The sequence below is a fragment of the Schistosoma mansoni genome, chromosome 1, assembly GCF_000237925.1.
Source record: "Schistosoma mansoni strain Puerto Rico chromosome 1, complete genome".
Taxonomy (NCBI): Eukaryota; Metazoa; Platyhelminthes; class Trematoda; order Strigeidida; family Schistosomatidae; genus Schistosoma; species Schistosoma mansoni.
Genome location: NC_031495.1, coordinates 35,674,851 through 35,689,966, shown reverse-complemented (window position 1 = coordinate 35,689,966; position 15,116 = coordinate 35,674,851). Strand labels below are relative to the sequence as shown.

Genomic DNA, 15,116 nt, shown 5'->3' with positions numbered 1-15,116 from the left:
TTAAGGAATCCATAGAATGCCCTAAACGCTTGTATTCCTATATAAACCAAAGGACAAAAAGAAGAAAAAATGTTCCTTCACTATGGGGAGACAGTACTGCCTCATCACTAGTGGAGGACGACTTTGGCAAAGCTCAAGTATTCTCTAAATACTTTAGTAACGTATATACCATAGAAACACCCTTCTTACCAGTCCATGAAAATCCCCCCACACAAACACTGGACAGCGTGACCATTAAAGAACTCGATGTCTTTGGTCTGCTAATTAAGCTTGACATAGGCAAATCCACGGGACCCGATGAACTGCATCCTAGGTTACTAAAGGAATTAGCTAACTTTGTTGCGAACCCTTTAAGTGTATGTTTTAATCTATCCGTAACCCAGGGTCGTTTACCAAAAGACTGGAAGAACGCCATAGTAAGTCCAGTCTTCAAAACAGGTACAAAACATAAGCCTGAGAATTACCGACCCATTAGCCTAACTAGTGTGGTTGTTAAAATCTTAGAAAAGATTATTCGGAAGGAGATGTTTAAGTATCTCGATGAAAACCGGATCCTCTCCGAAAAGCAGCATGGTTTTAGAACAGGTTACTCTTGTCTCACAAACTTATTAGTCGCTCGTGAAAGCTGGTGCGCTCTTAAGGACCAAAAGTTACCTATAGGCGTAGCTTACATCGATTTCAGCAAGGCCTTCGACAAAGTGCTACACAACCGGCTGTTATATAAGCTAAGGAATGTCGGGATTGGAGGTAATCTATTGATGTGGATAAAAGACTTCCTAGTTGGGCGTCAACAAAGAGTAAGGGTGAACTCCAAGTTGTCTAGCTGGGAGACTGTGCTTAGTGGAGTCACCCAGTGTACAGTTTTGGGGCCAGTGTTATTCCTCCTGTACATAAATGACCTCCCTCGTCTACTATCGTCATCGGTCTTACTCTATGCTGACGATGTCAAGATATAGAGAGCGATACAAAGCAAGGGCGATAGCTTAGAACTTCAAAATGACCTGGAGAAATTATCTGAATGGTCTCAAACCTGGCAATTACCGATAAATACTTCCAAGTGTATTGTGATGCATATTGGCCACCAGGGTACAGATACATACACGATGAATAACACTGAGTTACCTATTGTCCAGGCACACAATGACTTAGGCGTCATCGTTAGTCAACATTTAAAAACTACTGCACACTACCGTGCAATAGCCGCCAAAGGTTTTAGGACTTTATGGTCCATACGCAGGGCTTTTAGGCATCTCGACGCTAAAACGTTTCTGACTTTGTATACAATGTTTGTGCGCCCTAAACTTGAGCACTGCATACAAGCAGCTAGCCACTGCCTAAAAAAGACAGTGAACTCTTGGAAAGGGTTCAGAGAACAACAACTAGGCTGATTCCCGGAATAGCGAAGCTCCCGTATGGTACTAGACTGACCAAGCTAAACCTATTCCCGCTGTCATATCGAAGAATCAGAGGCGACTTGATTACAGTTTTCAAATTGCTTAATGACAAATTTGCACCTGATATGCCCTCATTTTTCTTGTCTTCTAAAACAGAAAATCTACGAGGACACTCCAAAAAAGTTCAAAAGCCCCGAACGAATTACTTGTCAGCTGACTACCGGCTTTCCCATCGAATAATCAACGAGTGGAATTCATTACCTCAGCACGTGGTTGAGGCTCCATCCGTCGACTCCTTCAAAAGAAAGTTGGATCAGCTGAGACCATCATTGCCAGGACTAACACAGGCCATCAAGCCTCCTGTCCTTTCCAAACTGAAACTTAAATTGAATTGCCAAATTGGATCATTGTACTTCGGTTGTTCCCTTGTTAAATAATTTCTTCTGTTCTCTCTTACTAAAACCGAAACACTTACCCTATTGGATAGATATGTTTGCTGTCGAGTACCTGTATTTAGTCATATCGTTTGTTCATCTACTGTGTAATTCTCATTTTGTAATTGATTACTCACTTTTGGAGCGAACTGAATTTGTCTAGCATTTTGCTTGTAGACCACCAACGTTGATGATCTATTTCGGAATGATTGGAGACCTACTCGAGTTAGACGGGGACGGTGTAACGAATAAGCCAACTTCGAGGTCACACCTCGCGACCTGCACCTTACGTGGATTGCCTCCATCGACGTAACAAGGGACCATGGACGCTATGGAGACTATACAACACAAAGGACGTTATTACAAGAATATATTAGTTAAGGTACAACCACGAAAGTACAGAAGCGAAAGTACAACCACTGTCGCGTGGGCCAGTCCATGGCGTATGATTGACTGATGCGCGTTGACTATCTTTGACCTTGACGGGGATTGATGATCTGTTCGATATTCAGTGACATTTCGCCGACCCTATATGCTCTAGATAGGTTATTGCTTCTTAACTGGTAGGAATATACCTTCAACAGTAACGTTTTGGTTTGTCGAAGTTCTGTCATAATCTATGACCGAGAATATCGCAAAAACTATTGCTCGAATATTTTTCTTGTTCTTTGTACTTACATTTTTACAGTAATGACTCTTCCATACCTTGTACGTTTTATCGTGTTATTGTGAGGGAGTGTAAAATCCAAACTAAGGTTTGGCTGAGGAATAACTGTCTCGGTGTTTTAGAGACTCAGTATCCCCCCTTTGATATCAAAACAAGATGATTGCGGAAATAACGGTTCAAAATTTCATTATAAATAAAAATCTATATTATTACTGCTCAGTTATTCAACTAATAATTGTCCCCTCAATAATCGATCTAAATTACAACAAATAGACAACTTGATAAGAAATATAAGCAAATTACCGGACGCACTAAAAATAAGTGTTATTCTATCCTTTCTGGATAGATCAAGTAAAAATTCGTTCAAAAGATAATAGTTTGTTGCTTTACAACACAAAGTGTTTCCAATTCTGGGAAAGTGCTTCAATTTACAACCAAAATGCACGATCCCAGTCAACTCAAGCAACACAATCGAAGAGGGAACAATCGATATGGCTGCCGCCAAGATTAAATATCAACTAAAACAGTAGAAAGAAACATAGAAACTCATTGAAAGCGAGAGAGAAAATGAAAAAACTGTTATAAAATGAAACATAATAATCACAAATGGCATCAAGAAGACTAACAAAATGTACAACTATAGAAACCAATGAGAAAAAGCTACAAATGTATGCATGGAGGGATTTTCACATACAAAACCTTCGAAATGGATCTTACAGAGGGTTTTTATCCATTACCATTTCTATGGTTAATTTGTATTCAGAAGTTACCGGAGAAAAACGGAGGCACAGGTATGCTGTATGTCCGTAAATCCTATGTTTCACAATAAGTACCTGGAGCATTTTGCTTATTACTGTCTCTAAAGTTATTTTTTATTCTTTGGTTTGATGGCAGCTATCGCATCTACACTTCTGAACCCTAAATATAAATAACAGACGGTTCTTTAATGTGATGGTACTCTAAGTTAGTATCGTCTGTATCATACAGTTCAGTGTCTTGTTAGGAAACTTTGGTATATTCTACATCATCCCACCGCCCCTCCTACGCAAAGAGATTTTGTGAGGCAATACATTTTGTGCAGATATAGTAACTGTGGTTTCTCAAACTCTTCGCAGGCAGTTGTAGTCAAATAGGCAAAAATTCTGTGATAAATACTCAGGCAATTACCCTCGTTACAACAGCTCTTGAATGTGCAAATTTAAGTGAAGAATGGATACATTGTAGCAGCGCATGCCCTGGTTATCTTTGTATAACCTTCTAGATGTCTAATCTGATAAATGTGATTCAGGGATCGATGTGACCAAAAAAACTACAGATTTCAACGGCTTCATCTTGTTGTTTGAAATCTTTCAGGATGTACTCCCGGACGACTGGTCTTAGATACACAAGCCAAATAGGACATTTTAATGCCATTATCTTCGTCCAGTATATGATGCGTTATTATTAGGTAACCTCAGCATACTGCAAGGTAGAAATTATAAGTAATATTGCTATGGCATATTAGCCTACATGTAAAACAAATCAGCAGGTCAGATGTTTGCGGACACAAAGAACACATTCTTGCTTAAAATGCTTTCGTTTATTGCAAAAATAAGTCACTTTTGCCTCCAGAAAGAAACCTAAATGTATAAGGCGCGTATAGATGGAAGAAGAGTTGTAGGTTAGTGTCAACGGCAGTTCTGAAGTCATGAAGAATATGTGAAATTCCATCTTAAAGAATTCTAAGGAACTAACCGGATCTGGTAGCTGGCAGGGAACTTCATGACACAACTGTGCATAAAAGGTTGTAGTTGTTTCTACAGTATTATCAATTATATTCCCATAGAACTTCTGAGTAGTACCTTTCGAGCTTGTGTTAGAATGAACTGAAATAAGTGTCCCAGAAGGTGTTCAAAGTTAGTTAGGATGCTCTTGGTCGTTAGAAGTTCGTCTCCAAGCCGTCCATATTCTAAGTGTATAAATATCCAGTAATTTTCAGCACGACCCAAAAAGTTCTCCGACTCACCTCCAAAAACATTCCAGTGAATTCACATCCTTCAAAATAGATTTAGAAACAGTATGTTCCCGAGTGAAACCTTTTAAAACTAGTAATATAATCAAGATGGGTAAAACTGTTTCCTCAAGCTATTGGTGCAAGGTTGGCTCCATTGGAGTGTTTGTCATTGAAAACACCTGATATTAGGCCGTGGAAATCACAACATCTAATCTTTGTCAAAAAGATGACACTTCTAAAAGATAACTATTCAGATTATTATTATTATTATTCACAAACATCTTATGAGTACATAAGTGTTGTTCGTAGACATTTGAAGACTGATCACTGAGCAAATATCGCTACCCCATGTACCCTTTCCTAAGCGTTGCATATCAAATACTTCTCCAACAGCTAATTGCTTACGTACGTACTTATAGCCCTAGTGATTGGTAATTGTGCTTCTGGACCTTAAAAAAAATACGCTTAACCATTAGTCAATAATACGAGATCACGAACCTATCATCCCAAGATCGTTCTGATAGCATATTACTCATATACATCAGTAAATCTTACTCCCACCACTCTGCGTAATTCCGCAACATTGTATTCAACTAATAGCTTCGTTTTCTTATTTTGCAGCTCAGAAACAGGTAAATTAGATAAATGACACATCTTCATGAACGAACTTCTATCTGTTCTCGCCCCATCCGTTAATCTTAGTTTGCTAGTTGGGTAGGTCGTCTTAACTCAAAAAAAGGCGTCACTGCTCGACGAATTTACTACTTGTGTACACAATCAACGTCTTGTCAAATCTAGTGTTAACTGAGATACTCCTCATTTTAGCTTTAAAATGCAGTCTCTCCGCTAGGCTAGCATTAATAAACGTCAAATCACAGCTACTTTCTTATGTGGTTCATGCTCGGATGAATATTGTCCATGTACCCCAAAACTTAAGTAAACATTGTCTACCTTCGACACTATGTTGGCTAAATTTACATTAAATTCAAGCGTGCGCGGTATTTCACGGAACGAAAATCTTATCGTCCTTACCATCCCAGTTCACTTAAGTTTCTTTGCCCAACATTTACGATTCAAGGTTGTTCTCACAAAATAAACATTGTTTCACTTTGTTTCATTAATGCTACTTTGCAACAGTTTGATATGTCAGAAAAAACTTATTCTCCACTCTCCTCTTACACTCTAGAGCAAACGTTTACGCATTTACACCGAAGATGGTTTGCAAACCTCATCATTAACAGCCCCAACACTAACTTCAGATCTACCTCACGTCCTAACCTTACATACACCATTTTGATACCAAGTAACAAAAGATCATCGAGAAATTGTTCAACTCTTCGGTATCATCTTTCATATGTTGTCTGTCTTCTTTTGCCGATCAAAAAGCAGTTCGGAAGATCAGATGTGGTCTTCCAAACCATTCAGCGTGGACCCTTCTATTCCACTCACAGCAATGGTTGATGAGGAAAGCGCAAAGAATTGCACCACCTAATGACGCTTGATGTGGTTGCTCTACATTGACGAGATAAACACGTAGGCTTCGTTCCTTCCTTTAAGTCCTTGGGTGACAACATAACATCTTTCTTTCTTACAAAACTGTGTTGCTCCGCAGAGCTCCCACCGAGACAAATAGGAACGTAATCTGAAGGCCTAAATGACACTCTACACCCAAAACCAACTGGTTCCTTGTAACGTACTTTACAACCAAAGTGTCGAACGCACCACAACTACGAACATCAACATTAGCTTCACTGTTCCTACTGTAGTGACCAGCTGGTCTCGATAAGAACATGATTGGAATAAAAGAAACAATTATTATTATTGTAACCAATTGTACCAGTGATTGTTTTACTGTACTTGTTTAACTGCATCAGACTCACTTCTTGTTCCGCTATCCGCCTTGTTCGGCTCAAACTTTCTTACGCTCTGCCCATTTTGCCTGTACCCGTTGGCACGTCTCGGTATTCTATCGATACCACGAGATCGCCAATAAATATACTTGATCTGGACTAATTAAAGCCTTCTGATTTACGAGTTATCAAAGGAACCCAGTCGTTTCTGGGCACGTAATCGTATGGTAGTAGTGATCATAGTCCGTCCTCGACTCGACCCTACTACGCTACTAAGAGCCAAACGTCTGCGTTTCTTTACAGAACCAGGCGTACCTAAGCGTACCAGTTAACGGTATCTAACCGTATCGAGCAAACTGGAAACCGTTCATCTAGCGCAGGACAAGAAGGAAGGAATATTTCTTGTCCGATAAATAGAACGACAAGCAGTTTTTAGATACCATCAGTTATGCACTTGAAACTATTGATATAGATGACGATGAGTAACAAAACTAGATAATGACAGTTGTCTAAACCTCAACATAAACAGACCATGTCAAGGCGAGTTATAACTGGCATCAAATGAATTAACACAACAACGGAACCAAATTGGATCCCTTATACATGGAACCACAGTTGATAAAACGACCTGAGTAGGGTAGCCTTTTTACAAGAAGGGGCTACACTTGGCTTAGGCCTCACGATTTATATATATATATATATATATATATATATATATCAAAGAAACGAAAAAAAGTGGAATATTTTATTAGGATTATAAAAATGATCAAATTTTTTGCCACTAGATATCTAATAAGTTCTGTTTTCAAAGATTCAAACCAGTCTTTGGTGAAGGCTCTATTATGTTTGTTGGGTTGATTCAACATTGTTGCGAAGTGATTATATTCATTTATAAGTTACTAGTTCGTTTGTACCTTTACCTTTGTCAATGTATTAGGTTTTTCCTATACATCTTATAGAGGACTGTTAATTTTCAGAAGCAGATTTTAAATGCAAACCGCAAAGATTGACGAAAAGTTTAGATACATCTTAACAGTGAATGACTATTTTAAATGTTTAAATTTGTGTTCATCAGTAAAGTATAAAGTGATTACTTCATTATCAGAAGTTCTAGTGAGAAGCAGTAACCAGTGGAGTTCAGCCAAGTCTGTTGGGAGATATCAACCAACTGATGACATTGGTGAATGGTTGCTCAATTTCGTGGATCAGTTGAAAATAAACATTAACACCGTTGGATACTGGCTCAGTGGTCTGTCGGTTAAGTTCTCTGGCGCGAGACTGGTAGGTCCTGGGTTCGAATCTCGCGAGTGCGGGATCGTGGATACACACTGCTGAGGAGTCCCATAATAGGACGAAACGGCCGTCTAGTGCTTCCAGGTTTTCCTTGATGGTCTAGCTTCAATTGACTCATGATCTCAACTCTATAAGATTATTTCATTATTAAATTTATAAACTCTAGAGTATTGTATCACTTAATAGTTTTAAAGAGGTTAGTAACCAAAAACTGAAAACTTCACGAATTACCGATTTGTTTAAGATAAAGCATAAATTTCATGAATACAAAATATTAACAACTGAGTAAATACACATATTAAAAAGATTTATGTTCCAAAATAGTATCTATAGTGTGTTATCAGTTGATGTCACTAATATGATTTGATCAATCAAGCTGATAATAATTCCAAGATTATATTTATTGTTTTATACAGCAATAACTATGAATCTTTAGCTGACTCCAGTAAGTTTATTCATGAAAGTGTTAAATACTAAATATATCACTAAATAAACAAAATGACTGATCACTTAAATGTTCCCGAAGTTACATTCACTGTACCCTTCAAGTTTTGTTAAATTCTACTGTTTGAACATAAAGACTGTTTACTATTATACACCAGTTTCTTTGTATTATTTTAATTTTTCAAAAATTGTAAAATATGATTACAGAATGATACGAAATGTATTTACGTAAAAACTTATTTCTTCTGTTTGGTATTAATGTAACAGGCCTCTTTGAAGAATGTTTTGTTAAACGGCTGAATCTCGAGAATTTTCGTAATTCAATTTACAAATAGTTTCTAATATTAGTATCGTTATTGAAAAAAACGAACGAAAGATAATCAAACATTTGATTAATTCTTATTTTGACCTACTCGTTGGTTGACAGATATAACCTAAAAACAAGGGGGAAATCACAATATTCAAGTCAAGCAACTTAAATGATACCATCAGAACAGATTAGGTAGAATTCAATAGCTCACATTTTCGACTTCATAAAATGTTGCCATCAAATAAGCCATGAATTGAGAAATTGACATAGTGTTATCCATATGTAAATACAAAAGTACACTATAAATCAACTTTGAGCAGTAGCTAATCTCAGTCTCCAAACCATCATCGATCTTGAGTTTCATTATATACAATAAATTCAGAAATCATTTTATTATACACATTAGCAGAACAAGATAGACAATATCACTGAGAAAAAAATGAAGCATTTATGTAAGGGAAATCAAATATGAATGATCGGTCGTACAGTGTTCTGACAAAATTATTCCAAATATTGTGAGCCAGTAACTCAGACTTATTTAGTATATCTTCAGTGTATATGGTCCTGTGAACAATAGAGCTGTGAGTAAAAGCTCACATTAAAATTTGGACTGAGTTGATTAGTTCTCATTTCTGCCAGAACCTTTTCCATGATATAATTCTCTGTACAGTCATAAGCGATCGGTTCAAAATTTTCACTATATTTGTTGGCGAAAAGTTCCATTCGTTTTGGAATACTCGGAAGAATGGAAATACCAATAAGACATATACCATTTCTAATTTTTTCACGTTTACAAGGTCTATTGGCCCACTTTACATAACGTCCTATGTACGCCACTCGCATATCTAAGTCAGATGTAAGATATGTTTCGTTACAAGCACCAGGAGCTCCAAGTAATGGATTGTAATTCAATGTAGAGAAAAATAATTCATCTGGATGCTTCAATAAATTTTTTTCTGCTTTCAATACACCAAGTATTTCATTTGCTTTTGGGTCATTCTGATAGAAATGAACAAAATCACGCCTTAACGCCATGTAAAAGCTTCCTTTACTCCAAATGATCTGAAAATTATAAGATATAATAATGAAACCTGATGAATAACTTCATTTATTAAGAAACAAGTAAACTGAAGAAAAGAAACCCTAATGTTTCATCTTATCCCTCCAATTAGAGAAGAACACTAAAGTGTGAATATCACCCACAGATAAAGATCTGGCAATTTCTCCTTACCGTTACAAATAGTTTTCGTTATTCGACAGAAGATACACTGAAAAAATTTGATATTACAATTAACATTTTAGTAAACATTAATTACTCATTAATATTTAACTGAATCACTGAAGATCTAAATCAGCTAGACAATGTTAACATAGAAAATTCTAACTATTGACTATTGATTCACGTAGTAGAGAGAATGAAAATACTAATAATTGTAGTCAAATGTAATTGTCTCCCTTATCTTCATTCACAAATCTTGACATTATTATTATTAATATTAATAATATTATTATTATTGTAAGCAAAGATGGATAGTGGCTAGAAGTGGAACCCAGGACGCGCATTTCGTCCTGTTTGGGACTCATCAGCTGGATGTAGCTGCATCTCAGCTTTGATGTTCACTCTGGTACTCGAACCCAGTACCTTCCGCTTCAAACTCCAACGCGTTATCTACTCGGACACTGAGTCCTGATAGCCACTTGCTTGTGCAATGGGGTAAAGTTGAAATTCACTTAGTATTGTTTGTTTGAATCTTTTCATTGATGTTTAGGGCTGCATCCATCTTTGCTTACAATGCTTGTGAATTAAGGCTATATCGAGGCAATACGCACAGTATGCACATATGTCCATTAGAGACTGACCAGTTGCAGTCCTAAAAATCAATGGGAAGATTCAAACAAACAATACTAAGTGAATTACTATTATTGGCTAAACATTATTATTAATCTCCCCTAGACATGATTCATTCACTTCGCATTGATCCCTCCTTATTACGTCTTCCTAATTTTTCACACAATTTAGTCACATATATTTAGTCTTCCACTTGATCGAATTGTAATTGCACTATCATATCTCTCTCACCCTACTTGACCCATATTTATTCTGATCACAGATGTTAAATTTTCACTTAACATATATCCAGATTCAAGTTAACATTCTATATGAGTCATATCAACATTAATGATTCTATTCTATTTGGTTCGACAATCCTAAATTTACATGCTTTAAACGATGTACTTTGCCTTTAACCTGGCCATTTTTTCGGATTATTAATTCGGATATATAATTGTAGAACCTGAAGAGAATTTATCGAAAAGAATATTCTTCGTTCAAATATTAGTCTTCTAATATGATGGGGATCTTTAAATAACTAATAACTGTGTTAGTAGTATCATCATATTATTTACACATCTATTTATTGTCTGGTAGATTGAAGTATGCTGTTGCTGACAATGAGAAACTGACTTAATATTATGTGTTAACCGTCTTACAATTTATTAAGGTATGTCAAAGCAGTGACCAGTGGAGTTCAGCCAAGTCTGTTGGGAGATATCAACTAACTGATGACATTGGTGAATGGTTGCTCAATTTCGTGGATTGGTTGAAGTTGGACATTAACACTGTCGGATGCCGACTCAGTGGTCTGTCGGTTAAGTGCTCTGACACGAGACTGGTAAGTCCTGGGTTTGAATCTCCCTCGCGAGGTGGGATCGTGGATGCGCACTGCTGAGGAGTCCCATAATAGGACGAAACGGCCGTCCAGTGCTTCCAGGTTTTCCTTGATGGTCTAGCTTCAATTGACTCATGGTTTCAACTATGAAAATACTGAAATCTCCACAAAACCCCTTCTCAAACTATATTTCTTCAAACATGATTATCAATACAGAGAGATAAAATCCTCTTTCTGCCTTTTATATAGTGAGAAATAAAATTAACAGATATTTTATATAGATAATACTATTTAATGGGATTTGTTATTTGAAAAAGAAAAACTAATTACGCAATTAAACCAAGCATTAGATTTTCAATTATAACATGTTAACTCACTCTATTACCAATGTAATCTCATTTAAAGCTAAAATTTCGAATATTGGTTCACTTTTCAAACGTTTACATTGGTCTTACTTTATACATTATTTTTGAGTTACTTAATAGACTTTACATGATATAAATTGGCCACTGTTTAGTTCTAGTGAACTAATTTCGAACCCCATCATTTATCTTTGACTACTTTATGTTCTTACAAAACGTTTCAGTTAAAACGTTTGGAAAAATCTAGTAATGTTTGAATACTGTGATTCATTTAACCCACTAAATGCCACTACAAAACATCTCATCTGATTTCATTATTATTTGCATGCCCGAAGCGATAAATTGGTCTCTTACAGTAAATTCCATTGGAATTACAGCGTCACGATTAATCATGAATAAGCAATTTATAAATATTATAATAAATTATGATGTACATGGCAAAAACAACAAAATCTACCGGAAACGTAAGATTCTTGATTGGCCAACGTTCTGGATTATGCTTAGGTCCCAAATTTTCAACTATATTTGACCCATTCATTGCTTTCAACAAGGCAACCAATTCCCAATTGGTGCGAAGTGGTAATTCTTGACCACTCACATTCAGAATATATTTCCAAATAATCTCAGTGTTGTTTATCAACTTCTCCGCACATAGAAGAAACACTTCCAGTACAGAATAATATCCCCACTTAACATTCACACTTTCCGATCGATTTACTACCATCACATTTGAACCAAAACACCTAGCCAACTCCATCACTTCATCATAAAAAGCTCGTGGTGATTTAGAATCCACATGAATACAATACAAATTATGTGATCTGTAAATCAAGCGAAGGAGACGAGCTGCCTGTTTAATATTCCCATGAATAGCTAAACTGAATGCCAGAGGGAATTGTTTTTCTTCCACTGTCGACTGTACAACTTCACCACGAAATAATTTGAATTCATTACATGTATGAGAGTTAGTCAAATTTGAATAGCCCCCATTTGATGACGATTGAATATTTCTCACCAACATGTACTCTATCCAACTCAAATTCTTTACGAATAAGTATTGACATATGCGGTTATTTACTAGAAGGATTTCCTTCAAAATATATTCGTAATAAGCTGCATATGATTGTAATATGTAACTGTAAGCGATGTGATTAGTAATGAAATGGAACCGATCCAAACTAGTTTACGTTTCAGATTGTTTGTATGGTAGTTTGAAATATTTCTCAAGCATACTTTATTTGTAAGTGAATTATTTAAGGACAAGTATTCCATGTTGGTTTTAAGGTGGTTAGGCTGGTTCCCTGTGTGGTCGATTACATTAACTGATTGATAAAATGAGCTTATAATTTAACTATGAATGTTGAAGAAATCCAAACGAACTGAATCACTTTATCATTACTTTTAAATTCATAAATTACAGTTTAAGCTTTTACACTTTAAATATGTTTACATTTTCTATTTAAATCATGCTTTTAAACTAATGAAATTGTGTTCTAACACTAAGTTTACTAACATCACGTTGCTCTTCGTTTCAAAGTTCTTTTTTTTAAATCAATAATACATTCTTCTATATGCAATAGACTTTGTAAAGTTTTGTAAATAAAAAAAATTGAAGTCGATTATATTTGATATTGTTTGTTGTTTGCTCATATTAATAACTACACGACAAGTAAGGGTGTATTTGAACAGATTATACTTGTCTCAATTTCATTTCTAAGACTTTGGATGAATAACGTGACAATCTATCTAATTGTAATACAATCTTATATGGATTTTGAAAATGTAATGTTTAAAAGAATTGGTGAAAGTCTGTTATTACTGTTCTCTTAGCAAGTTATTACGTAACAAAATCTGAAAACGCCTTCATAACAGAGTTTTTTTTTAAAAGAAATCAGTTGATCGGTTTATTTATTTCCACAAAATTACTCATGACAAATTCATTATGCTTCTTTTTAAACATTTCTGTATGACATTCATCATCACACAAATCCTGATACTATAACTTCTGTAGTATCGGTAATTATATTTCAGAAGGCATTTTGTGGAGATTTCAGTATTTTCATAGTCGGTTAAGTGCTCTGGCGCGAGACTGGTAGGTCCTGGGTTCGAATCTCGCGAGACGAGATCGTGGATGCGCACTGCTGAGGAGTCCCACAATAAGACGAAACGGCCGTCCAGTACTTCCAGGTTTTCCCTGGTGGTCTGGCTTCAATTGACTCATGCTTTCAATTATATTTCAAATACATTAAATTTATTTAACCACATGGTCATAGGATGCATATGTAAGTGTAAGGAACTTACATGAATTTCATACATTGTAAAGCCTAAAACAAATAAAAGTATATAAATACGTAGTTATTAAAGCTTTTAGTAAAACGTTCACTCAATTAAACAATAGAAAGAAACTGTATCATTTTTGACAAATAAACTTCAATGTAAATATTTACATTTTCTTTTGGAATGTCTGATTAACTGTTATACGGAACTCTTGAGCAGTTCTATGAATTCATATAAAGTTCAACATAAAGTTTACTTACTTACTTACTTACGCCTGTTACTCCCAATGGAGCATAGGCCGCCGACCAGCTTTCTCCAACCCACTCTGTCCTGGGCCTTCTTTTCTAGTTCTTTCCAGTTCTTGTTCATTCTTCTCATGTCTGTCTCTATTTCTCGGCGTAATGTGTTCTTTGGTCTTCCTCTTCTCCTTCGACCTTCAGGATTCCATGTGAGGGCTTGTCTTGTGACACAATTGGGTGATTTCCTCAAAGTGTGCCCAATCCACTTCCAGCGCTTCCTCCTGATTTCTTCCTCCGCTGGAATCTGGTTTGTTGTCTCCCACAGTAACTTGTTGCTGATAGTGTCTGGCCATCGGATCCGAAGTATCTTGCGTAGACAGCTGTTAATAAACACTTGTATCTTCTGGATAATGGCTTTCGTAGTTCTCCACGTCTCTGCCCCATACAGAAGAACTGTCTTGACATTTGTATTGAAAATTCTAACCTTGGTGTTGGTTGACAATTGTTTTGAGCTCCAGATGTTTTTCAGCTGTAGGTATGCTGCTCTTGCTTTGCCGATCCTCGCCCTCACATCTGCATCTGATCCACCGTGTTCATCAATGATGCTGCCCAGATATGTAAAGATTTCCACATCCTCCAAAGCTTCTCCGTCAAGTGTGATTTGGTTGGTGCATGTTGTATTGTATCGGAGAGTCTTGCTTTTCCCTTTGTTTATATTGAGACCTACTGCTGCTGAGGCTGCTGCTACACTGGTCGTTTTCTCCTGCATTTGTTGTTGCGTTTGTGATAGAAGAGCCAGATCATCCGCGAAGTCTAGATCGTCAAGCTGCATCCTGCCTGTCCACTGTATCCCGTGCATTCCTCCAGATGTTGACGTCTTCATAATCCAGTCGATCACCAGGAGAAAGAGAAAGGGTGAGAGTAAGCAACCTTGCCTAACACCGGTCTTTACCTCGAACGAGTCGGTGAGTTGTCCTCCGTGGACGATTTGGCAGTTTAATCCATCCTCATAGGAATTCTGTATGATATTGACTATCTTCTCAGGCACGCCGTAGTGTCGAAGAAGCTTCCATAGTGTCGTCCTGTCCACGCTATCAAATGCCTTCTCGTAGTCGATGAAGTTGATGTAGAGTGATGAATTCCATTCGATTGATTGTTCCACAATGATACGTAGAGTTGCGATT

The 15,116-nt window shown here is 36.6% G+C and overlaps 1 protein-coding gene across 1 annotated transcript; it reads right to left on the bottom strand.

The window, feature by feature from the left end:
• Nucleotides 1–8,467: 8,467 nt before the first annotated feature.
• Nucleotides 8,468–12,437, bottom strand: Smp_154670 (putative glycosyltransferase 14 family member; the record flags this gene model as incomplete). Its single annotated transcript, XM_018794229.1, has 3 exons — nucleotides 8,468–8,509; nucleotides 8,983–9,447; nucleotides 11,874–12,437. 3 exons carry the CDS (start codon nucleotides 12,435–12,437, stop codon nucleotides 8,468–8,470), a joined length of 1,071 nt encoding a protein of 356 aa, XP_018648663.1.
• Nucleotides 12,438–15,116: the final 2,679 nt, after the last annotated feature.